Raw genomic sequence first — 23,102 nt, forward strand, 5'->3', positions numbered from 1 at the left:
GTCGGAGAGAGCTTCTGAGTAATCAGTGGAACTCCCAAGTAACGTACAGGTAAGGCTCCATGTGATAATCCTTGCCGAGAAGCTATTCCACTGATGTCATTTCTGTCATTTCCATCGAGGAACAGACATGATTTAGCGAGATTGACTCCTAGTCCAAATATTACCTTAAAATTCTCTATTACATCAAGAATTGCAGCCAGGGAGGATTCTGTGCCATCGAAGAAGACTAGAAGGTCATCTGCGAAGCTGAGATGTGTAATGAGAGGATCAACACAGAGAGGATGAGGCTTGAAACTGTTNAATGGCTGAGATTGCTTTTTAATAGGGAGATTTGAATTTGGAATCTTTCCTCATTTTTCTCTACTTGTATGCTATTTAACCTAGAGTTTTTAGGAGAGAGANACCTTGGAAGTACCCTACTAGCTCTCCATTTAGTGCAACCGTAAAGGAAGGAGAAGAGAAACAAGTTGTCAACCACCCCATAAACACCTCTGGTAGGTCATAGGCTTTGAGAATGTTAATGAGGAACTCCCACTCGATGTTGTCAAAAGCCTTTGATATATCAATTTGGAGGCATCCTCTTGTAACAGGCCCATTTTTGTTGAAATCAGTGACTAGCTCCGCTGCTAAAAGAACATTCTCACATAGTAACCTCCCCTTTATAAATGCACATTGATTCCTCTGAACTGCCAGGTTGGTGAAAAGCTTGAGCCTCTTGGCAAGTATACGAGATATGACCTTATATATTGTGTTGCAGCAAGACACTGGTCTAAACTCACCCAGTTTCTCTGAGGTCACCTTTTTTGGTATTAGAGCCAATATGGTGGTATTTACCTGCTTCAGAAGTTTACCAGTGATGAAGAACTCCCTTACCGCCTCAATTACACAAGGTCCTACCCTCTCCCATCCATTTATAAAGAAATCTGCGGTAAATCCGTCAGGTCCAAGCGCCTTGTTCCTTGGCAGAGAGAAGAGAGTTGTAGTGATCTCCTCCGCAGAAGTAATTGCTCGCAGCTTGGTCCCCAAATCTTCATCGCATCTGAAAGGGGTTAGAGCTTTGATTTCCTCCACTGATAGAGGTTGAACTGAATCATTTTTTGTGCCTGGGAGCTTTTTATAATAGTCCTCTATCATGACCTTAAGTTGTGCCTTGTCTAAAATCCTTTCATTGTTGTCATTCATAAGAGAGCAAATCCTGTTCCTCGCTTGATGAGCTTTAACTGACTTGTGGAAAAAACTCGTGTTAGAGTCCCCCTCCGCATACCATCTTATTCTTGACTTCTGTTTCAGGAAAGACTCCTCTGCCGTCGAGTAAAATAGCCATTGTTTCCTGAGCTCCTTCTCCTCCAGGAATAAAGCCTGAGTTGGTGATGACAGAATAAGGTTTTGCACACTAGTGAGTCTATCATGGGCTTCTGCAGTTCTTGCCTGGATGTTGCTAAAGCTTCTTCTGTTTAGTGACTTGCACCCCATCTTGACCGCCTTTAGCCTTTGACATAAAGCAAACATAGCTGATCCTCTCATAACCTCCTGAGACCAAACAGTACCCAATAAATTTTCATAATCTGGATGCGTGGTAAAAAATGTGTAGAATTTGAATGGTATGAGTCGTCTTTCAAAGTCCGAAGAGAGGGTGACAAGAATGGGAGAGTGGTCTGATCCACCTGGCGCATCGAACAAGGCGTTTGATTGCGGGAACTCTGCTCCCCATGCTTCATTTGCAAGAACTCTATCCAGTTTGCGAGTAATTGGATTGGATCCTTGCCCATTGTACCAAGTATGATCGGCGCCTCTGCTAGTCAACTCCACTAACTCACAGTTGTCAATACAATTCTGAAATTCAGCCATACCTTGAAGTGGTAGAGTGTAAGGATAGAGAGAGTAGTGGTCATGTGCATGGAGGATTTGGTTGAAATCACCGAGTATAATCCAAGGATGGTTTTGCTGAGTGCTATAATGGTGCCATTCATCCAACGACTCCCACAATTCACGTCGTTTAGTTAAGTTATTCCTGGCATAGATAAAGGTGACCGAGTATGATTGGTTTGTCGAAGGATCAAACACTCCACACATAACTGCCTGCTCCGTCCTCTTATAGATGAAAACATTAATAGAGGGATCCCAAATAATCCATATTCTTCCATTCCTTGCTTGAGTAGAATAATTGATGTCATACCTCCACCCTGGGAAAGTATTTGACATTATGAAGTCCGCATTTGCTTCCTGGACATGTGTTTCCAAAATGCCTCCTAACAGAGGTCTTTTAGACAGTACCCAACTTTTGAGCTCTTGCTGTCTTTGAGTGGTATTTAGTCCACGTATATTATAACAAAAAATCGTACTCATCATCGACGGTGTGCAAAAGGTTGAAAGCTAAGCTTTCAAGGATGATGGTTGGGACGACCCCTGACTGGTGGTCGTCCACTGCTGGCGTTCTTCCCACTCTTAGGAGCTTTCCCTGATCTTTGATCCTTCACAAGCTTTGCTTTGACTTGATTAGATTCAAGGTATTTTGAGGGTCCAGCCTTACTTTCCTCTGCCTTCCCTCCCGCTCTGCTCTTCGAGGGAAGATCTTTAACTGAGTTGTCATCTTTCTTATGTGCCGCTCCTTTCTTCTTGGGAGATTTTGATCTGCGTGTTACAATCTTCCATTCATTGGGAGGCTCAGCTGGAGGTGAATCTATGTAGACATGAGTTGACTGAGCAATAGGCAAGGATTTACTCCGAGACATGAATGCAGGAACCTCTGTCTCGACTGCATTTGGTGGCGGTGTTCCTTTATCTGTCCCCTTAGTTTTCTCCACATGAATCTTAGGAGCTAACTCCGTTCCAATACTAGTGGGGGTATTGGAAGTATTTTGATCTTTCAGCTCAATGATTGGTGACTTGCTGCTGATTAATGGTGCAGTAGGACAACGATGGTATAAATGCCCAAACTCTCCACAGTAATCGCACTTGGGAGGCAGACGAGGATATTCAACCCAAATCCTAACCTCATTTCCATCATCATCCTCTACGAGCACAGATTGAGGGAGAACCTTTTTGAGAAATATCTCAACTTTTATTCTCGTGTCCACTGAGAGAGGAGGAAGCTGATGTTTCTCCGTGTGTAGTGGCTCTCCTATTCCCGATGTTATTGTGCTTAAGCCCGGAAGCGAGTAAAGCTGAGGCGGGACGTCCTTTAGAATTACCCATATTGGAAGTGAAACTAGTTTGACGGGAATGAGTGATGCTGTTGGAGACCAAGCCGTTACCCTGAATAAGCAGTTCCCAGCTTGCCAACACCCAACCTCAGTTACCCATTTACGAGTTGCTTCCGAGGGAATGTAAATGAGAACCAATCCATTAGGGAGAATCCTAATGTTAATACGACCCTCCTTACCCCAGATGGGGTTTAGATCCACAAAAATCTTACCAGCTGGTGGAGGATTACTATGAAAGTGAGCGACTATGTGATCTTTCCAAGTGTCTGCAGATTTTAATACTACACTTGCCGGAGCTCGGACCTTAGGAGTTCCATCCTCCATTACTGTCGGTTGGACCGCCTTGGTTAGGTTGCGCAAACTTGGGTCGAACGCGCTGCCCATTGTAGTGTTGTATCGTCGATGACTGGTGGAGTTTCAACCATCTCGGTTGGAGGAGTAATAGTTGGATCCGATATCTGAACTTGAGCCTCTAGCACCTCAGAAGATATCTGAACTTGAGCCTCTAGCACCTCCGAAGTCTCTGTCGATGGGATGAGAGATTGAGCTAGATTCAGATCTGGAATCGAAGTGGACGGATCCGGAGGATCCTTGTTCGCCATTGGGTCAGAAAGGAAGAGGAGGGAGAAAGGAGAATTTCTCGACGGCGGCGTGAGGCCAAACCGACGGCAGAAAGGTTAAATTAGGGTTTCGCCAAAATCGCTTTTAAAATCGCCTTTTTCCCAATACATAACTTTTATATATATGAATTCTTGTTCCAGTAGTTTCACATACAATGATTTCGACCATGACATTTAACTTGCCATTTGTATCAATAATCTATATTAACAAACTTGATTAAGTTGTAGTGGATCCAGACTTTCGGCTATATCAGGAGTTAAACAAAAAGAATAGCCAAGCTAGTGAGGATAATGCTAAAATTAAAGACACTTTAATATAGAATGACGACACAACAGATTTTTTAAAACAAGCTTGGCTTGTGTGGAACAGTATTCAGCACTCTATTAACGATTGGGAAATTTATCAAAGCGTTCACTTTTTACAAATGGAAATATATACAGTATAGTTTATTTTTTTGTTCTCACTATTAAAAAAACAGTTAAACTTAACTTGTAGTCAATTTTATCCGCATTTTAAAACCCAATCATCTTAGTCGTGTCCTTGTTTAATTACGTTGTTGCCGCCTAACGTAACAATGTGTAAGAATGTTAATGATTGGGAAATCGTAAGGAGTCTTTTGTTTACTTGGGAGTGAAAGAAACCTTTCTTTTCATCTTCAAGTTTAGGCAACATAAGGAGGTTCGCAGCAATGAAGTAAACAGCTTTTACGCAGATTTACTCAACAATAAAAGAATGTTTTCTAAATAATATATTTTGGGATGATCCGATGAAAATATTACTATTATACTATATTTATCATATTCAAATATCACATAATTAAGAGTGATTAGAGTCTAAACACGAAGATATATTTGGTTTTACGGATCTTAGAGTCAATTACAAAGTTTCGCATTATCACTTATCAGGTACATAATTTTGTTTTAGCGGCTCAGTTCTATAGTTTACGTCAAGTGACAACCATTACAGTATATACATATATATGGATATCGGTAGTTGGTGTTTTTTATTGGGCCTTTGAGATTTGTTTGTTTATAACGAACCCAATTTATGAATACAGCCCAAACTAAGAACCGACTCCCTCAATTGGTCGGTTTGATCTCCCAATATATATATACAGTGTATCTATCTTTTATTGTTTTTATTCTGGCTCTATCTGTCGTCTGGGATAAACCCTAAATTCCTCTTCTTCTTATCGCGCTGTACGTTCTCACAATCATCCGCAGACGAGTTCCGATTAAACGGTGAGTTCTTCTCCTATCTTCGTTTCGATACACAACAATTCGTTTACCCTCTCTTATTTGATTTGATTTGATTCGGTTTCGATTTTGTTTTCTGATTTACTACTGCTTTGTTTATTTTGTTGGAGAAAGCTTCGTTTGAGTATCGATAATGGCGGATCTAGATCCAGAGATCGCTAAAACTCAGGAGGAGAGACGGAACATGGAAGCTTCTCTCACTTCTTTGACTTTCGATCGCGATCTATACGCAGGTGAAGACCGTGCAACCTACTTGTCTTCTATTGCGCCTAACGATGAAGAGGATCCGAATCTCGACACCACTGGTTCCATTGTGGCTCAGCGTCTCGCGTCTTACACTGCTCCTAGGGCCATTCTCGACGACGTGGCTCGTCCTCACGACGAAGATGACGATTTGGGATTTAGACCTAGGCAGAGTATTGCCGAACGTGAGGGTGATTACAGGAATAGGAGACTTAATCGGGTTCTTTCTCCTGATAGAGTTGATGCGTTTGCCATGGGTGAGAATACGCCGGATCCGAGTGTTCGAACTTACGCGGACCATATGCAGGAGACTTCTTTGCAGAAGGAGAGAGAGGAAACCATGAGGCTTATTGCTAAGAAAAAGAAAGAGCAAGAAGAAGCTGTAAAGCAGAAGAAGGATTCTGCTCCTCCTCCTCCTCCTTCTTCCAAGAGGAGAAACAGGTGGGATCGCCCTGAAGAAGAAGGTTCTGCTTCAAAGAAAGCTAAAGCAGAAAGTTCAGATTGGGATGTGACTGATGCAGCTCCAGGGATTGGACGATGGGATGCTCCAACTCCAGGGAGAGTTTCTGATGCCACACCATCTGCTGGACGAAGGAACAGGTGGGACGAAACTCCTACACCTGGTCGTGTGACTGATTCTGATGGTGGTGTTACTCCCGGCGCAACTCCTTCAGGTGTTACTTGGGACGGTACTCCAAAAGGGCTTGCCACACCTACCCCTAAACGCCAACGTTCAAGGTGGGACGAAACTCCAGCCACTATGGGGAGTGCTACACCTATGGGTGGTGTCACTCCTGGTGGAGCTTACACTCCTGGTGTTACCCCAATCGGTGGGGCTGATATGGCTACTCCCACTCCGAGTCAGCTAATTTTCGGTGGTGCTATGACCCCCGAGATGCACAATATGAAAAGGTGGGAGAAGGATATCGAGGAGAGAAACCGACCATTGTCTGATGAAGAGCTTGATGCCATGTTTCCTAAAGATGGGTATAAGGTTTTGGATCCGCCTGCTTCATATGTTCCCATCAGAACCCCTGCGAGGAAACTTCAGGCAACCCCGACACCCATGGCAACTCCAGGCTATGTCATTCCCGAGGAAAACCGCGGGCAACAGTTTGATGTGCCCCAAGAGGTTCCTGGTGGTTTGCCGTTTATGAAACCAGAGGATTATCAGTATTTTGGTTCTCTGTTGAATGAAGAGAACGAAGAAGAGCTGACTCCTGAAGAGCAGAAAGAACGCAAGATAATGAAACTGTTGTTAAAGGTTAAAAACGGAACTCCTGCCCAGAGGAAAACAGCGTTGAGGCAGCTTACTGATAAGGCTCGTGAGCTTGGTGCTGGTCCTTTATTCAATAAAATTTTGCCATTGCTCATGCAACCCACTTTGGAAGATCAAGAGAGGCATCTTTTGGTCAAAGTGATTGATAGGATTCTGTACAAACTCGATGAGATGGTAAGGCCTTACGTCCACAAAATCCTTGTTGTTATTGAGCCTTTGTTGATTGATGAAGACTATTATGCTCGTGTAGAAGGGAGAGAGATTATTTCTAACCTTAGCAAAGCAGCTGGTTTAGCCACTATGATTGCAGCTATGCGTCCTGATATTGACAACATCGATGAATATGTGAGGAACACCACAGCGAGAGCTTTCAGTGTGGTGGCTTCAGCTCTTGGAATCCCAGCACTCTTGCCTTTCCTGAAAGCCGTGTGCCAGAGTAAAAAGTCATGGCAGGCACGGCACACTGGAATTAAGATTGTTCAGCAGATTGCGATACTAATTGGCTGTGCCGTCCTGCCTCACTTAAGGTCGTTAGTAGAGATTATCGAACATGGTCTCAGCGATGAAAACCAGAAGGTTAGGACTATTACCGCTTTGTCACTGGCTGCGCTTGCTGAAGCTGCTGCTCCATATGGTATTGAAAGCTTTGATTCTGTTCTGAAGCCTTTGTGGAAAGGTATTAGGTCACACCGTGGTAAAGTTTTAGCTGCTTTCTTGAAGGCGATTGGTTTTATCATCCCCTTGATGGATGCTATATATGCGAGCTACTATACAAAAGAGGTGATGGTTATATTGATTCGTGAGTTCCAGTCGCCGGATGAAGAGATGAAGAAGATTGTCCTCAAGGTGGTGAAACAGTGTGTAAGTACAGAGGGTGTTGAACCGGATTATATTCGCAGTGATATTCTGCCTGAGTTTTTCAAGCAATTCTGGGTTAGGAGAATGGCTCTGGAAAGGAGAAACTACAAGCAGCTTGTTGAAACTACCGTGGAGATTGCGAACAAGGTTGGTGTTGCAGATATTGTGGGAAGAGTTGTTGAAGATCTCAAGGATGAGAGTGAACCATATCGACGTATGGTTATGGAAACCATTGACAAGGTTGTCACAAACTTAGGAGCATCTGATATTGATTCGAGATTGGAGGAACTGCTTATAGATGGCATTCTTTATGCTTTCCAAGAACAGACTAGTGACGATGCTAATGTGATGCTTAATGGATTTGGTGCTGTAGTGAATGCTCTTGGTCAGCGAGTAAAGCCTTATCTTCCCCAGATATGTGGTACCATCAAGTGGCGATTAAACAACAAGAGTGCAAAGGTCAGACAACAAGCTGCTGATCTGATTTCTAGAATTGCTGTTGTTATGAAGCAATGTGGAGAGGAACAGTTGATGGGACATCTTGGTGTTGTCTTGTATGAATATCTTGGAGAAGAGTACCCAGAAGTCTTGGGATCAATTCTTGGAGCTTTGAAAGCTATAGTCAATGTGATTGGTATGACAAAGATGACTCCTCCTATTAAGGATCTGCTTCCGAGACTGACCCCTATTTTGAAGAACAGACACGAGAAAGTGCAAGAGAATTGTATCGACCTGGTTGGTAGGATTGCAGATCGTGGTGCTGAGTTTGTTCCAGCCAGAGAATGGATGAGAATCTGTTTTGAGCTTCTCGAAATGCTCAAGGCTCATAAGAAAGGTATTCGTCGTGCCACGGTCAACACTTTCGGGTACATCGCCAAAGCCATTGGACCACAGGACGTTCTTGCCACGTTACTGAACAACCTCAAAGTCCAAGAACGTCAGAACCGTGTTTGCACCACAGTCGCCATCGCCATTGTCGCTGAAACATGCTCTCCCTTCACCGTCTTACCTGCTTTGATGAATGAGTACCGTGTTCCAGAGCTAAACGTCCAAAATGGTGTTCTGAAATCTCTTTCCTTCCTCTTCGAGTACATTGGGGAAATGGGCAAAGATTACATTTACGCAGTCACACCGTTGCTAGAGGATGCGCTCATGGACAGAGATTTGGTTCACAGACAAACCGCCGCGTCAGCCGTGAAACATATGGCATTAGGTGTAGCTGGTTTGGGATGTGAAGACGCTTTGGTTCACTTGCTTAACTTCATTTGGCCCAACATATTTGAGACATCTCCCCACGTCATTAACGCGGTGATGGAAGCCATTGAAGGAATGCGAGTTGCATTAGGTGCAGCTGTAATTCTGAACTATTGTTTGCAGGGTTTGTTTCATCCAGCACGTAAAGTCCGAGAAGTGTACTGGAAGATTTACAATTCTCTATACATTGGTGCTCAGGACACGCTTGTTGCTGCCTACCCGGTGCTTGAAGATGAGCAGAACAATGTTTTTAGCCGACCAGAGCTAACTATGTTTGTGTGAAAGGGAAGATTGTGAATCTTTCTGGATTCTATGTTACTCTAATACTCTCTAGTCTCCTGTAGTTTTTGGTATTGGCTTTTATCGCAAAGGTTTACTTTGTATAAAACTCGAAAACGCGGTTCTTTTCTCTTTTAACCTATGCTCATACTTTATGGTGTTTCTTATTGACTTTAGTTTCATGTTATTTATTGGTTATGCATTACAGCTGCAGGGTCAGGAAATAACGTAGAAATCTTCAAGACTATATATAAGCAGAGCTTCTAGATTTTTCATACTGCGAGTCTCCGGTGAAAATTAGGCCCTTCGCCTGTATAATATTGTGTCAGTTTGTGCAAAACTTTGGTTTCTTCCCGAAATGTAACTGAAATTGGACCAATTTGAAGTTTCGGTTCAGGATGTAAAACAGGATGCATTGTTTCAAGTTCTAAGGTTAACATTTTTTTATTATATTCAGTTAAAAATTTGGTATTTCGCAGTGATCTCGAATTACCAGATATTTTTTTCAACTGATACCCTTAAGCCGAAACTATAGTTTTCTGTATTTGGTCGGATATGCTCAGGGACTAGTTTCGGTTCTGTATAATCCATTCAGTAGAGACCCAAAAATTTCCACCAAAAAGATCCAACACCTCCCCAGATGACCGCTTGTACAAGAGCCATCACGAACCCGAGTCTAAACATATCTCTCAGATCTACATATCCAGCTGCAGCAGATCCAGACCAAGAAAAAAGTGTTTAAATGTAAATGGTCGATTAATTCACAATAACGAAAGGAGATGAAAGAAGAAAACGGACCTCCGTAATATAAAGCAGCTGGTCCACCACTATAATGTGCCAAAGCACCAGAGAGATTGTTGTTGAAAGCCAAGCAAAGTGCTGCTAGAACCCCTGGCACTCCCGCAGCGATTTGCATCGCCAAGAAAGGGGAATAGAGTGCTCCTGCGTGACCAGTCTGGCTTGCAAATAGGTAATGGATCAAGAGATAACAAGCCTGGAGAATAATAAAAGAAGCTGGCCAAGTCAGGGAGAGGGATTGTAGCAGTTTTGCCACACAATCCGACATCCAAGCAACGACACCGAGGTTCGTTAGCTGTCCAGCCATACCAATCAAAACCGCAAACCAAGTGAGCGAGTCCCAAGCTGATTTGTCACTGAGACAATCGTCCCAGTTTATGACTCCTAACAGCAGAAGCGTTGATAAACCGATCATCGCGGATACAACGCTTGCTATTCCTATTGCCTCTCTGCAAGAAATAGTTGGATGAAAATGTAGACTGGTTTTTCTTATAAAACGTAGACTGGTATCAGATCAGGACGGCTCTATAAGTAAGTTATGCTAAATCTCTAAGATGATACTCTAATGCATTTTGTTTTGCTGCAAGAAACCTTACCCGAAAACCCAAAGAGAGACGGTGAAAGCCATAGAGGCGAGCATGATCCATTCGTTTTTCGTGATGGGACCTAATCGTTCAAGCTTTTTAGCAGCTGCAGCGGGAGCTTCTGGTGTGTGTTTCAGCTCAGGAGGATAAAGCTTGTAGATGATGAGAGGAGTACAAAGAAGAGAAACAAACGCAGGAACACTCGCCACTTTAAACCAAGTGATCCATGGATTCGAGATTACAACACCAACTTCTCTGGCTAGTTTGAGACATAACAAGTTTTGTGCAGCTGATGTCAGAAGAATCGCACCAGAAGCTCCTGAACACTGTCACACAACAGAGCAACATCAAAACACCCTTAAACTAAGACGTAAGACCAAAGCTAATACAAATCACTCATCTGATTTTTTTAAAAATTGAATCTTTGAGTATCCATTGGTTTCTGTTACCTGCAATTGGGTTTGAATAAGAAAAGAACCGAGTTTTCTGGAAGAAGGGTCTCCGGGATAGCTTCCGGCGGAGAGAGAGAGAGATTTAATGACGGGCAAGAAAACGCCACCGGCTCTAGCCATGGTAGAGGGCATAATCAAACCCATAAGCATGTCACAGAAGGCAAGACCATAAGATAAACCAAGAGTGCTTTTGCCAAGGCATCTCACAAAGTAAGTAGCGATCCTGTCGCCGAGACCAGTTTTGATGAAACCACGAGCGAAGAAGAAAGAAATGGCGATAAGCCAGATGAGCTCGTTTGTAAAAGCGGCGAAAGCGGTAGAGAAAGGAAGCGTTTTTGTGACGATTGAAGCGGTTAAGCCAATGAAAGCCCAAGCACCTACTGGGAGAGGACCAAGGACGAGACCTGAGATTGTGAAGAGGAACACTGACAGTAATTGCCATCCTTGTGAGGTTACTTGTTCAGGTCTTGGGATTATGAATCTCACTATGAGACCTATTGAGACTGAGATTGCCAGAGGGATGAGCTTCGCTCCTTGCTGCTGTTGCGGCGGCGGAGAAGAAGAAGGGAGAGGTTCGGTCTGGTTCTCCGGCGAGGAAGAGGCGGTGGCGTGGAGTGTGAATCGAGTGGAGTAGATGGAGAGTGATCGGAGGGTTGGGGATGAGTGGAATGATAACGATTTGGGATGATAACGGCGGAAGTAGGGATGTGTGGCTGATGAAGAAGTGGAGACTGAGAGAGAACGGAGGAGTGCCAAACTCTCCATCGCCGGCTGAGTTCGCCGATTTAGTTGTGTTCGGCGGTGGAAGGAAATTAATATTTTATTCTTTCCTCTGTTTTTTACAATGGTTGTGTTGTATATACATTTTTTATTTATGAAAACGTTTTTAATAACGTTGTTGTTTTTTTCCTCGTTATTCATAATTGAATAACAACAACAAAACTGGTGGGGTGTACCATACGAAAACATGATCATATCATCAAGGACAACTATGAGAGTGATGCTTGTGGAGCTTAACTTATTTTCACTTTCAAGAATTTTGCTCTGAAAAGAAGAAGAAATACGATATTTCCATAAGAGAAAGAATTCGAGATTAGAGATCTGTGTATATCTATGTGGCAAAGAATTGTTTGGGTTCTCTAATTGCAAGTAGAAAAAACAAATGAAGCCTTCAAACTGAATGAGGACAACAAAGAATTGTATCCGTCTTTGCAAAAGCTTCAAGAAACAACTTCTTCTTGGGGGGGGGGGCTCCTTAGTAGAGACCCAAAAATTTCCACCAGAAAGTTCCAACTACTCCCCAGATTATCGCATTGATCGTCGCCATCACGAATCCAATCTTGAATACATCAGGCAGATCAACATAACCCGCTGCAAGAAGATAAAAAAATGACGCAAAAGTTAAGAGATTATTAGAGCTCTGCTATGTTCTTGGATGATGATATTTAGATACCTACCTCCATAGTAGACAGCGGCTTGACCGCTACTGTAATGAGTCAAAGCACCAAAAAGATTGGTGTTGTAAGCTAAAGCAAGTGCAGCTACAATCCCCGGAACACCTGCTGCTATATTCATAGCAAGGAAAGCTGAGAAGAGCGCTCCGACATGACCCGTTTGGCTTGCAAAAAGGTAGTGAATGAAGAAGTAAGCCGCTTGGAGAAGTCCAAACGCAGCAGGCCAGCTCAATGAGAGAGATTGGAGAGCTTTGGCTACACAATCAGACATCCATGTTACAACACCGAGGTTTGTGAGCTGTCCTGCCATTCCCACCAAGACAGCAAACCAAGCTAATGTGTCCCACGCTGATTTTTCGCTTAGGCAATCGTCCCAATTGAGGACACCAAGCAGAAGAAGTATGGAGAGACCGATCATAGCAGCTACAACACTTGGTATTCCGAGGGTCTCCCTGAATATGATAATTAACCCATGTATATGCTCAGATTTTTTTTAACCAACGTTACTGATACAAATTAACATGAGAGTTATCTACGACTTTACCCGCAGATCCAAAGAGTGACAGCAAGAAGCATTGTACCGACCATGATCCATTCATTTTTAGTGACAGGGCCCATTTGCTTGAGCTTTAATGCAGCAATACCTGGAGCATCCGGTGTGTCCTTGGTTTCGGGAGGATAAAGCTTGTAGAGAATATATGGAGTACAAAGAAGTGATATGATAGCGGGTAAACTAGCGGCCTTAAACCAAGAAACCCACGGGTTTGAGATCACTACTCCAAGCTCCTCAGCTAACTTGAGACACAGCAAATTCTGAGCTGCAGCAGTCAAGAAAAGAGCACTAGAGTTCCCGGCGCACTGTCAAATATCAAAACAGAATTAGAGGAAAATTAAAAGGTTCGGTATTGATGGTAGACACTGCAGGAGACATGGCTGGAGTAAAACACATAACATCAAAGCAGCCCTCAGATTGAGACGCAAATTGGACCCCAAAAAAAATGCAAACTTTGTATCTCAACTAATCACATCACACGCAGCGAATCAAATTTCGAAATTTCGAGACAAGAAATGTGATAAGTCAACTAATGATTCAAAGCGGACTAACCTGGAACTGAGATTGAATCAGGTAAGACCCTAGTTTCCTGGAAGAAGGATCTCCCGGTTTACTTCCAGCAGAGAGCGAGAGAGACTTGATGATAGGCAAGAAAATGCCACCAGCTCTAGCGGTAGTACTAGGCATTGCAGGAGCAATCAAAGCTTCACTAAGCGTGAGACCATAAGACAAACCTAGAGTACTCTTACCAAGCCATTTGACAAAGTAAGTAGCGATCCTATCGCCGAGACCAGTTTTAACGAATCCACGAGCGAAGAAGAAAGAGATAACGATCAACCAGATGACCTCGCTTGTGAAAGCCGAGAAAGCGGCTGAGAAAGTGAGAGTCTTGGTGACGATTGAAGCGGTGAGGCCGATGAAAGCCCAAGCTCCGACTGGGAGAGGACTAAGGACGAGACCTGCGATTGTTGAGAGGAAGATCGAGAGTAGTTGCCAGCCTTGTGGTGTGACTCCTTCCGGTACAGAGACAGCGAATCGGAGGATGAGACCGACGGAGACGGAGAGAATCAGAGGGACGAGTTTTGCTCCTTGTGGCAATTGAAGAGACGGAGTTGATGGAGGAGGAGGAGGAGGAGTAGGGGGAGCGTTGTCTTGTGGTGCGGCGGCGATTCGTGTGGAGAATCTGGGAATTGGTTTGAGGAGAGGGAAGGAGAGAGGTTGAACGGAGTGAGATCGGAGGGAGATCGTTGAAGGCGGAGATCTCGAGGAGGTACGGCGGAGAAGAGAGAGACGCGAGGGATGGTGATGAGAGAGTAAAGTGGAAGTGGCGGTGGTGGAGAGAGAGTGAAGAGCGAAACTCTCCATCGCCGGCGATTAGAAAGAGAGAGACTGACGTCGAAGTGTGTGTTTCTCGCCGGTGAGTAACAACTACAGACGATGATGAGTGGATGTGATGAAAGTGAAATTAAAACTGAAATCTAAAAAAAAATAGTCTTCGGTTCTTCAATTTTAACCGGACTATTCGAACCGGAACCATATTCTATTGAACCGAATCAGTTTTTTTTTTTCTTTTTTCTTTTTCTTTTTTAAGTGCAATTACAAACTGATATCAATAAATTGGATGGATGGAACATGAAACATGACACATGAGTTAGATGGGCTTGTCTATTCCATATCAACAAATTCAATTTTTTTTTTTTTTTTAAGTGCAATTACAAACTGATATCAATAAATTGGATGGATGGAACATGAAATATGAGTTAGATAGGCTTGTCTATTCCATATCAACAAATTCAATTATTTTTATCTTCTCTGATCCTTCTCAGTTATGACTTATGAGTTTTCTTGTTTTGTTTTTCTAGGTACTAAAAGCAACTAGTTTGGCTTTTCTTTAATTGTTGGTTAAATATAAAATGCACCTCCCGTCATCAGATTTCACCATCGTTTTCGATTCGTGTTATGACCTGTGAATACTAACAACGCATGGACAGAGTCACCGAATCCACATTTGTTAGACTATACTACTATTACATGATTAAACCGTTAAACAAATTAAAACTTATACTACTAGACTACATATACATATTTTTTTCCCCCTTGAATCACGGATACATAATGATGGATGGGGCATTCTGACCAAGAAGCGAGGATTGGAAACACATAAACAATGTGCGGTTGGTATCTCATGGGAATGGACTGCCACTCATATAATTATATTATACTTTTTTCTTATATATATTATAGTTATCACTTGTATACTATAAAATTATTGGGAGATTTGATTTGATTTGGAAATCTTGGAAGGTCCAAGCCCTTTAATTTTTTTTTTTTTTTGACATTTTCTTCATACCATAACCATACTAGCATAATAGAAGAACATGATGGGAATCCGATTCCGAGTTGTAAAGGGGAAACATGTACATATGTTTATCGAGTTATTATCATTAGCATGATCGTTAGCTAGATCACATTAGTGTAAAAACAATATAGAATGTAATATTTATGAATCAAAAGTACTGACTTAGATGAAAACGTAAATTAGTTTTCCTTTTTGTTAATCTTTACATAATATACACAACACGCACGGTAGTTACAGTAACTTATGTGTAACAAGAAAAAAAAAAAAAAACGAAGATGAAAAAGAAAAGTCTAAAAAAGTCAGCTGCTATGAGAGATGATGGTTGGAGAAGACAAGAGAGCCAACCAAGCAACTGGGTCTTATCTCCTCCTTGCACTATATATAAAATCAAAATCCTTCCTTCTCTTCTTCATTGCACCAATTTGCGCCGCCATTTAAAAAAAGAAAAGAGCTTAGCAAATCGCTATCGTCTTATACCCATCTTCTCACATCCCCCTGCGCATCTTCCTTCACAAAAGCCTCCGATCTATCTTAATCGAAGAACTTAAGTGGGAGAGATCTTGGACTAGAAGAAATCTACCCAAAGTTTTGGATTTTTCGGTAAGGGTTTCTCTTGATAGAAAACAATGTCTTCGATCAATCTCTCTTCATCGTCTCCTTCCACCATGTCTCTTTCCCGCTCAAGGTAAGTTTTTTTCTTTCTTCAATCTTCATTGGTTAATTGATTTTTGTAAGGGGGGATATGATTAACATATTCAATTCGAATCTGCAGTTTAGATCTTAGAATTTGTAATTGCGTTTCGTTGACCTTAGAATTTGTGATTATAATTGATCGTGATTGTTTTCACAGAACGAATTGTTTGCTTCTTCACTCGTTTTGCCTTATTGATTTGCATGATTCTGGTGCAGATTGAGCCAAAGCTCTACCACATTGCTCCATGGACTACACCGTGTTAGTTTACCATCTAAAAACTTATCATCAGTTTCTATTAAAAACACTGGAAAAGTTAAAGCTGCAGTGATCTCTAGAGAAGATGATCTGCTCTCATTCACCAACGGGAACGCTCCTCTTTCAAATGAATCTCTCATTGATGATCGGACCGAAGAAGAAGAAGAGGCAAATCCTGTTTCACTTGGAACACTTGCTGCAGATTCAGCTCCTGCACCAGCCAATGGTTTTGTTGCTGAAGATGATGACTTTGAGTTGGATTTACCTACTCCAGGTTTCTCTTCTATCCCTAAGGCCATTGAAGATATACGCCAAGGAAAGGTTCGTTTTTCATTTTGCTTTGTCAAGAAGATCAGAATTTTCAATTTTTTTCTAGTTTTGTTTGGTTTTTACGCTATTGATTGGTTTTGGCGGTAATGTTGCAGTTTGTGGTGGTTGTGGATGATGAAGATAGAGAAAACGAAGGGGATTTGGTAATGGCTGCTCAATTAGCAACACCTGAAGCTATGGCTTTTATTGTGAAACATGGAACTGGGATAGTTTGTGTGAGCATGAAAGACGATGATCTTGAGAGATTGCACCTTCCTCTAATGGTTAATCAGAAGGAGAACGAAGAAAAGCTCTCTACTGCATTCACAGTGACTGTGGTAGGTGTTACTCTCTCTCAAAAAAGCTCCGATCTTGGTCCTTCGGGTAATTATCTAATTTCCTTGCTCGTCTTCATAGGATGCCAAACATGGTACAACAACTGGAGTATCAGCTCGTGATCGGGCCACAACGATATTGTCTCTTGCATCAAGAGACTCTAAGCCCGAGGATTTCAACCGTCCAGGTCATATTTTTCCGCTGAAGTATCGTGAAGGCGGGGTTCTGAAAAGGGCTGGACACACTGAAGCATCTGTTGATCTTACTGTTTTAGCTGGACTGGATCCTGTTGGAGTGCTTTGTGAAATTGTTGATGATGATGGTTCCATGGCCAGATTACCAAAGCTCCGTGAATTTGCAGCTGAGAATAACCTAAAAATTGTATCCATCGCAGATTTGATCAGGTAAAGGACTGTGAATTTCAAGGCTTTGTGTCTGTTATCATCTCTCTGTTTCTCTTGAAGCTAAAGATCTAAACTTTGTGTTTCTAAATAAGAACAGATATAGAAGGAAGAGCGACAAACTTGTAGAGCGTTCTTCTGCTGCTCGGATCCCGACAATGTGGGGACCTTTCACAGCTTACTGCTATAAGTCCATATTAGACGGAATAGAGCACATTGCAATGGTTAAGGTTAGAACAATGTTTAGGAACGTCCCTCGTTGTCCTATGAGATTTTTAGCTAATATCCCATTTGTCTGAAATTGCGGCAGGGTGAGATTAGTGACGGTCAAGAGATTCTCGTGAGGGTTCATTCCGAATGTCTCACAGGAGACATATTTGGGTCTGCAAGGTGCGATTGCGGGAACCAGCTAGCTCTTGCGATGCAGCAGATCGAGTCTAATGGTCGCGGTGTGTTGGTTTACCTTCGCGGACATGAGGGAAGAGGGATTGGTTTAGGACACAAGCTTCGAGCTTACAATCTGCAAGATGCTGGTCGAGACACGGTTGAAGCTAATGAGGAATTAGGACTTCCTGTTGATTCTAGAGAGTATGGGATTGGTGCACAGGTATTAACCAAGCTCGCATTACTATCCAAGAAAGAATACATGTATGTTGGGGTATTTCACTAATTCTTCTCCTTGAATATGCAGATACTGAGGGATTTAGGCGTGAGGACAATGAAGCTGATGACGAATAATCCAGCTAAATACGTTGGCCTGAAGGGATATGGATTGGCCATTGTTGGGAGAGTCCCTCTCTTAAGTCTCATCACAAAGGAGAATAAGCGATACTTGGAGACAAAGCGGACCAAGATGGGTCACATGTATGGCTTGAAGTTCAAAGGCGATGTTGTGGAGAAGATTGAGTCTGAAACTGAGTCCTAAGCTTGAAAACGAGGACGTACCGAAACGAATTAAGAAACATAGAGATATGATACTTCAAAAACGAGGAAAGAAATTGACACAGAAGACCAAGACAAAGACGTTTGATCTGTCTGAGAAACTTGATTAGATTGGCATTTGTTCTAATCTAATATTATCTGATTATTACTTTTTTCATACAATTCTTGTGAAGAAAGAGACCAGCTTTGGAGAGTGTCTGTCATCCTTTGGTTGATTACTTGTAAAAGTTTGTTTCTAACATTTAAACCGTAATAAAAATTGTGGGAGGTGTTTTAAGCCTTTTAAATTACATTCTTAATCTCAACATCACATGATCCGATTCACTCAACCGAATTTCAGGTGCAGAAGCTTGACATGATCTTGCTGCTTTGTATCCGACGATGGAGAAGCTTGAGACTTGATCCTCTGATTTACATGTTACAGACATACATCTGGAGCCGAGATGTTATGATTAGTGAAGTAAACTGCAATTAAAGGTGTAATGATTAAGAAAATAAGTTACTTAAATTTTCAGTCATATTGACGACTCTTAACAAGAAACTCCATAAAAGTCACCGCTTCCAATTCGGAAATTTCAATTCAAAGTCTTTCCAGGGTTAACATCACAAGTTACTGTTTGCCCTAAAAAGCTCCCAGGCACGGGACTCGAGACTCTCTTATGAACCATGCCTTCCGGCGCCGGTGAGACCTCTGATCGTCGGCGTCAGGGGGTGACAATCCTTCTTAACCTCTCTCGAATCTACATAAGCTTATTCCTGGTCTTTTGTTCTAACTCGAAGTCCTTTTCCCCTCAAAATCCAATTACAATTTTCCAATAAACTTTCTTCTCAAAAGGTTACTTTACCGACGGAAGAGCACATCTCTGCTCTACAAGCTCCGATCTGAATCAGATCTCGGATGCGGTCCCGCTCGTGAACCCGATGACAGAAGCCTCCCAACAGTCCAGCTGCTACTCATCTCTTATATCCGAGCAAGACTTCATCGCTAAACCGTTTGTCTCTAGATCTGGACTAGCACCGGTACCACCATTGTTTCCTTCCCACTGGTTTTCGTTGATGGCAGGAGCTTCTCTTAGACCATCAGGTGTGCCTTTTCCAGTGGGAACGCCGACGGCACACGACGAGTTCAAAAGCTGGCGGATGGTTCCCTTAGATGCTTTACCGTCGCATGTCCCTCCATTCTTGCAAAACGGCGGCGACATTTCCTCCCATCACCCACCACCAGCAACTTTATGGTTTGTTAGGATAGACCTCGCTTATCATTGTTGCCCATTAATGCCACTGTGGCCCATATCCAGGTCTGATTTCTTCATTGCTCTGCTTAGCCTTACTCAGAATCGTGTTTGCTGGATAATGGTGAGATTGGTCTCCCATTTGGTCATAGGAACACTATCCTTAGATAAGACTAGCTTATTCCTTTCTCGAAACCATATGGATAATGCACTTTACTTGTCATTGGATGCAAACCTATTGTTGAATCTATGTGGAGCTTTACCTTTCTCGAACATTATGTACTTTATTGCTTTCCAAGCCACTATTCTACTCCCTGACATTGAACCGAGTTTGAACCCTCCCAGATCCGTTATTGATAAGTCTATATCAAGCTCAACCTCTTTAGCACCCATTACCTCTGCTTGGTCAAGTCGAGTAACCCTCGGTAGCAGAACATTGGTGGCTTTAGTTTGGCTTCTTAGATATGTGTATCGAGGCCAGGAATTTAACGTTGGTCGGATGTTTGTAATGCTTAACTATAAGTATGATCCTGCCCTGACCTCGGAGTTGAAACCGTTGCTTATGCCCATTGCTCCCATTCCCCACCTATCGCCACTAGACTATAAGCTTGGTTCTGTTGATAAATCTCAAAGCCAAACCGACTACAAGCTTGGTGTGGATTTGGCTTTGAGATTCATGTGAGGGAGGACCCACCTGTTTTGTTACGGTTTGATGCCCATTCTCTGCGAACCCCGATTGTAGCTTCAGCTAGATTCATGAGGTATGTTTCTAGAAGATTAGAAGACTTTGCTCTTATATTTTTTATCCCTCCCCTGTTGGCGAGAAGCCCTCCACCTGTTCCCTTCGTGGAACACTCTTTTACAAGCTCGACTGCGTTATCTGCTAGAGCTGTTCATGATCACCTGTTGGTCAAAGATCTCGTGAAGCTTGGCTTCAAAGACAAATCCGCATTGATTCCAGTACACTTCTCAAATATTTTAAAACTTGTTCAAGTTAAAAATCCCTTTGTTAAGCCCATAAAGCTCTTATCCTTTTGTTGCTTTGTTTGTATTATCTCTTATTGTAAGAACTCACCTCCTTTTGAGGTTTCAGCTTAAATGAAAGTTTTGGTTTGACAAAAAAAAAAAAGTCTTTCCAGGGTTATACTAAAGTTATACTAATCAGATCAAATAAAACTATAAAAGCATTCTTGTGTTAAGTAACGGAAATTTTATGTAGTCGACGATATCAAAATCAAAAATCATGTATAAAGTTTCAGTTTCTCCTTGTTTGTTTGGTCCACTTGATAATGACTTTAACAAACAAAATATTTATATTAAACAACAAATTAAAAAATACTCTCTCCATTTAATAATATAGGATGTTTTAGAGATATCTTTTGTTTCATAATATAGGATGTTTTCATGTTTCTATACAACTTTTTGATTAAGTTAATATTATTTATTATGCAGTATTGTTTCTGATTGGTTGAACTTTTAAAAAGTAAACACTTCTTAATCTGCGTGATTTTGTTAAAACATAATATATTTTGAAACAGAGGGAGTATTTAATTTTGACATTTAACTCAAACTTTAATATAAAATTGAAATAGTATAAATTATGCATTAACTTTATTTCTCCACTCAATTATATTAAAATAAATAATAAATTAGAATTGTAACTCTCATTTTTCTAAATGTAAATTTCTTTCGTTCTCTCATCCTCTTTCACTATATCTCAAATTTTTTTGTTATTGTTGTCGTATGGGTCTAAAAAGTTAATTTAAATATCATTGTAAAAACTTAATTCTAAATTTTAATTTTAGAGTTTGTATGATGTGTATATCTTACATTGTTTTTTATTTTCTGTTTTAAAATATTTATCTTCATTATCTATTTTAGATTAGCATTTTATAAATCATTATTTTTCATACTCTTCTACAATATTCACCACACAATAAGGTCATGAAGTTGAAAAGATTCATCTCTAATTCTCTATTATGTACTATAATTATCTCACATATTCATGCATAATTTTTAATAATTTATAATTATCCATTTATGAAGTCTATTTTGTTTTGTAAAATCTATAAACTCTATTCATAAAGTCTAGTTTGTTTTGTGATCCAGTAGATAAATATGTAAAGATCAACATAGTATTTATATTATTTAAGATTTGAGGTTTTTGTAAACAAAAAGAACTTAGTTAAAAAATATTGATCTTTTGATTTAAGCAAAATGAAGAAATGATTCCAAAAAGAAATCATGTTTAAGTGGAACTGAAATATAGAAAAGAATATAATTTTAAAAATACCATTTGACTAAATCCTCTAAAGATAAAACCATTAGTATGAAATCTAGCATCATAAATTAAATTGATAAGTGAAAAACCAAAAGTATAGTTATTCTTGGGGTTTTAAAAAATATTTAGATTGAAGTTCATATAATTTTATAAGAAAACTAATTTAGTTTGTCACTTCATAAGTTATATTATCAATTTGAATATTATGTGTGAGTGTTGAGTTTATATCAACAAAACAATCAAATCATGTGTAAGTTTAAATTTTGATTGAGCCATTTGGTATTCCTTTCTTTTAAGTCAAAAATAGATTAAATTATTTATATATAATTAACTCACTTTTAAAGACATGTAACTACATTTGACTCAAATGTAACTCCTATCCAATAATCTTATATTCATTCCTCCAACTAATCTATTTAGCTTTGAAGAAAAAATGTTTTTTTTTTGTTGTTAAATTTTAATATTTTTTAATTATTTTGGTTAGCTAAACTCATATATATATATATATATATATATATATATTGCTTTAAACTTTGAAATGAGGAATATTTTTTACATAATAATTTTATACGTAGTTACTAAATTTTTTGATAATTTTATTTGATTCAATTTTACTATACTACAATCTTATATTTACAATGTCAGTAAAAAAAACTCTTTAAATCAATGTTTAACCTCTATAAAACATGATAAACATAGATTCTCTCATATTAGGAAAATGTTTAAATTTCTATATTATTATTTATATTAATATAGCTTATCAATTTGTAATAATTTTTTGTAATATTTGTTAATTTTTTGTTATATAGGAAAACTTATATATTTTAAATTTTGTATAATAAATAACATACCAAAAAAATGCTGATAGAAGTGTTATTTTAAGAAATTGCTATAAGAAATTTGAGATTCATATTTTAGTAGAAAAAATATATTTCTTCGATTATGTTATTGTTAATAAAAAATAATATTTTAATTTAAGAAAATTTTTTGAAATAATAATAAAAACTATTATGCATTTAACCACATATTATATGGACTAATTACTTAATTAATATAAATCTAAAATTATCTAGATGAGTAGAAATGTAAAATCATTAAATTTATAACATATTAAAAAAAAAAAAAAAAAGGAAAAGTATAAAAAGAAAAGAAGAAAGACAGAGTGGACCATGTGTCCGCGTGGAACCAAAGCTTCCAAATAACTCGACCGTTTCAGAAGATAATAAAAATGAATAATTTTATCGTCAGGACACAACACAACGCAACACAACGGTCATGTTACACAATCACGCGTCAATAAGATCGAACACGTGTACGCTTGTGATTGAGTAACAAACAGCTGTCATAGAGCCGTTAGCGCCGTAGTCAAGGGAGAAGGTTTGAGCCAACCGCGTTCTCTTTTTTCCTTCTGATTAGTCTTTTGTCCCCACCACCCTTTATGGGCTTTTTTTTTTTTTTT

The 23,102-nt window shown here is 40.2% G+C and overlaps 4 protein-coding genes across 4 annotated transcripts; 2 read left to right on the forward strand and 2 right to left on the reverse strand.

Annotated features, from left to right (window-relative positions):
- LOC104762582 (splicing factor 3B subunit 1-like) lies at positions 4,957 to 9,153 on the forward strand. The gene is made up of 2 exons (XM_010485900.1): positions 4,957 to 5,065; positions 5,195 to 9,153. The coding sequence occupies exon 2, from the start codon at positions 5,214 to 5,216 to the stop codon at positions 8,994 to 8,996; it is 3,783 nt and encodes a 1,260-aa protein (XP_010484202.1). The 5' UTR covers positions 4,957 to 5,065; positions 5,195 to 5,213; the 3' UTR covers positions 8,997 to 9,153.
- LOC104762583 (dicarboxylate transporter 2.2, chloroplastic-like) lies at positions 9,033 to 11,696 on the reverse strand. Its single transcript, XM_010485901.2, has 4 exons — positions 10,825 to 11,696; positions 10,388 to 10,701; positions 9,792 to 10,240; positions 9,033 to 9,700 (listed from the first exon to the last, which is right to left on the reverse strand). The coding sequence occupies exons 1-4, from the start codon at positions 11,590 to 11,592 to the stop codon at positions 9,585 to 9,587; spliced, it is 1,647 nt and encodes a 548-aa protein (XP_010484203.1). The 5' UTR covers positions 11,593 to 11,696; the 3' UTR covers positions 9,033 to 9,584.
- Positions 11,880 to 14,292, reverse strand: LOC104762584 (dicarboxylate transporter 2.1, chloroplastic). The gene is made up of 4 exons (XM_010485902.2): positions 13,387 to 14,292; positions 12,826 to 13,139; positions 12,285 to 12,733; positions 11,880 to 12,198 (listed from the first exon to the last, which is right to left on the reverse strand). The coding sequence occupies exons 1-4, from the start codon at positions 14,197 to 14,199 to the stop codon at positions 12,083 to 12,085; spliced, it is 1,692 nt and encodes a 563-aa protein (XP_010484204.1). The 5' UTR covers positions 14,200 to 14,292; the 3' UTR covers positions 11,880 to 12,082.
- LOC104762586 (bifunctional riboflavin biosynthesis protein RIBA 1, chloroplastic) lies at positions 15,587 to 18,414 on the forward strand. Its single transcript, XM_010485903.2, has 7 exons — positions 15,587 to 15,878; positions 16,103 to 16,463; positions 16,568 to 16,789; positions 16,869 to 17,191; positions 17,289 to 17,418; positions 17,499 to 17,795; positions 17,880 to 18,414. Exons 1-7 carry the CDS (start codon positions 15,820 to 15,822, stop codon positions 18,111 to 18,113), a joined length of 1,626 nt encoding a protein of 541 aa, XP_010484205.1. The 5' UTR covers positions 15,587 to 15,819; the 3' UTR covers positions 18,114 to 18,414.

The sequence above is a fragment of the Camelina sativa genome, chromosome 18 (assembly GCF_000633955.1).
Source record: "Camelina sativa cultivar DH55 chromosome 18, Cs, whole genome shotgun sequence".
Taxonomy (NCBI): domain Eukaryota; kingdom Viridiplantae; phylum Streptophyta; class Magnoliopsida; order Brassicales; family Brassicaceae; genus Camelina; species Camelina sativa.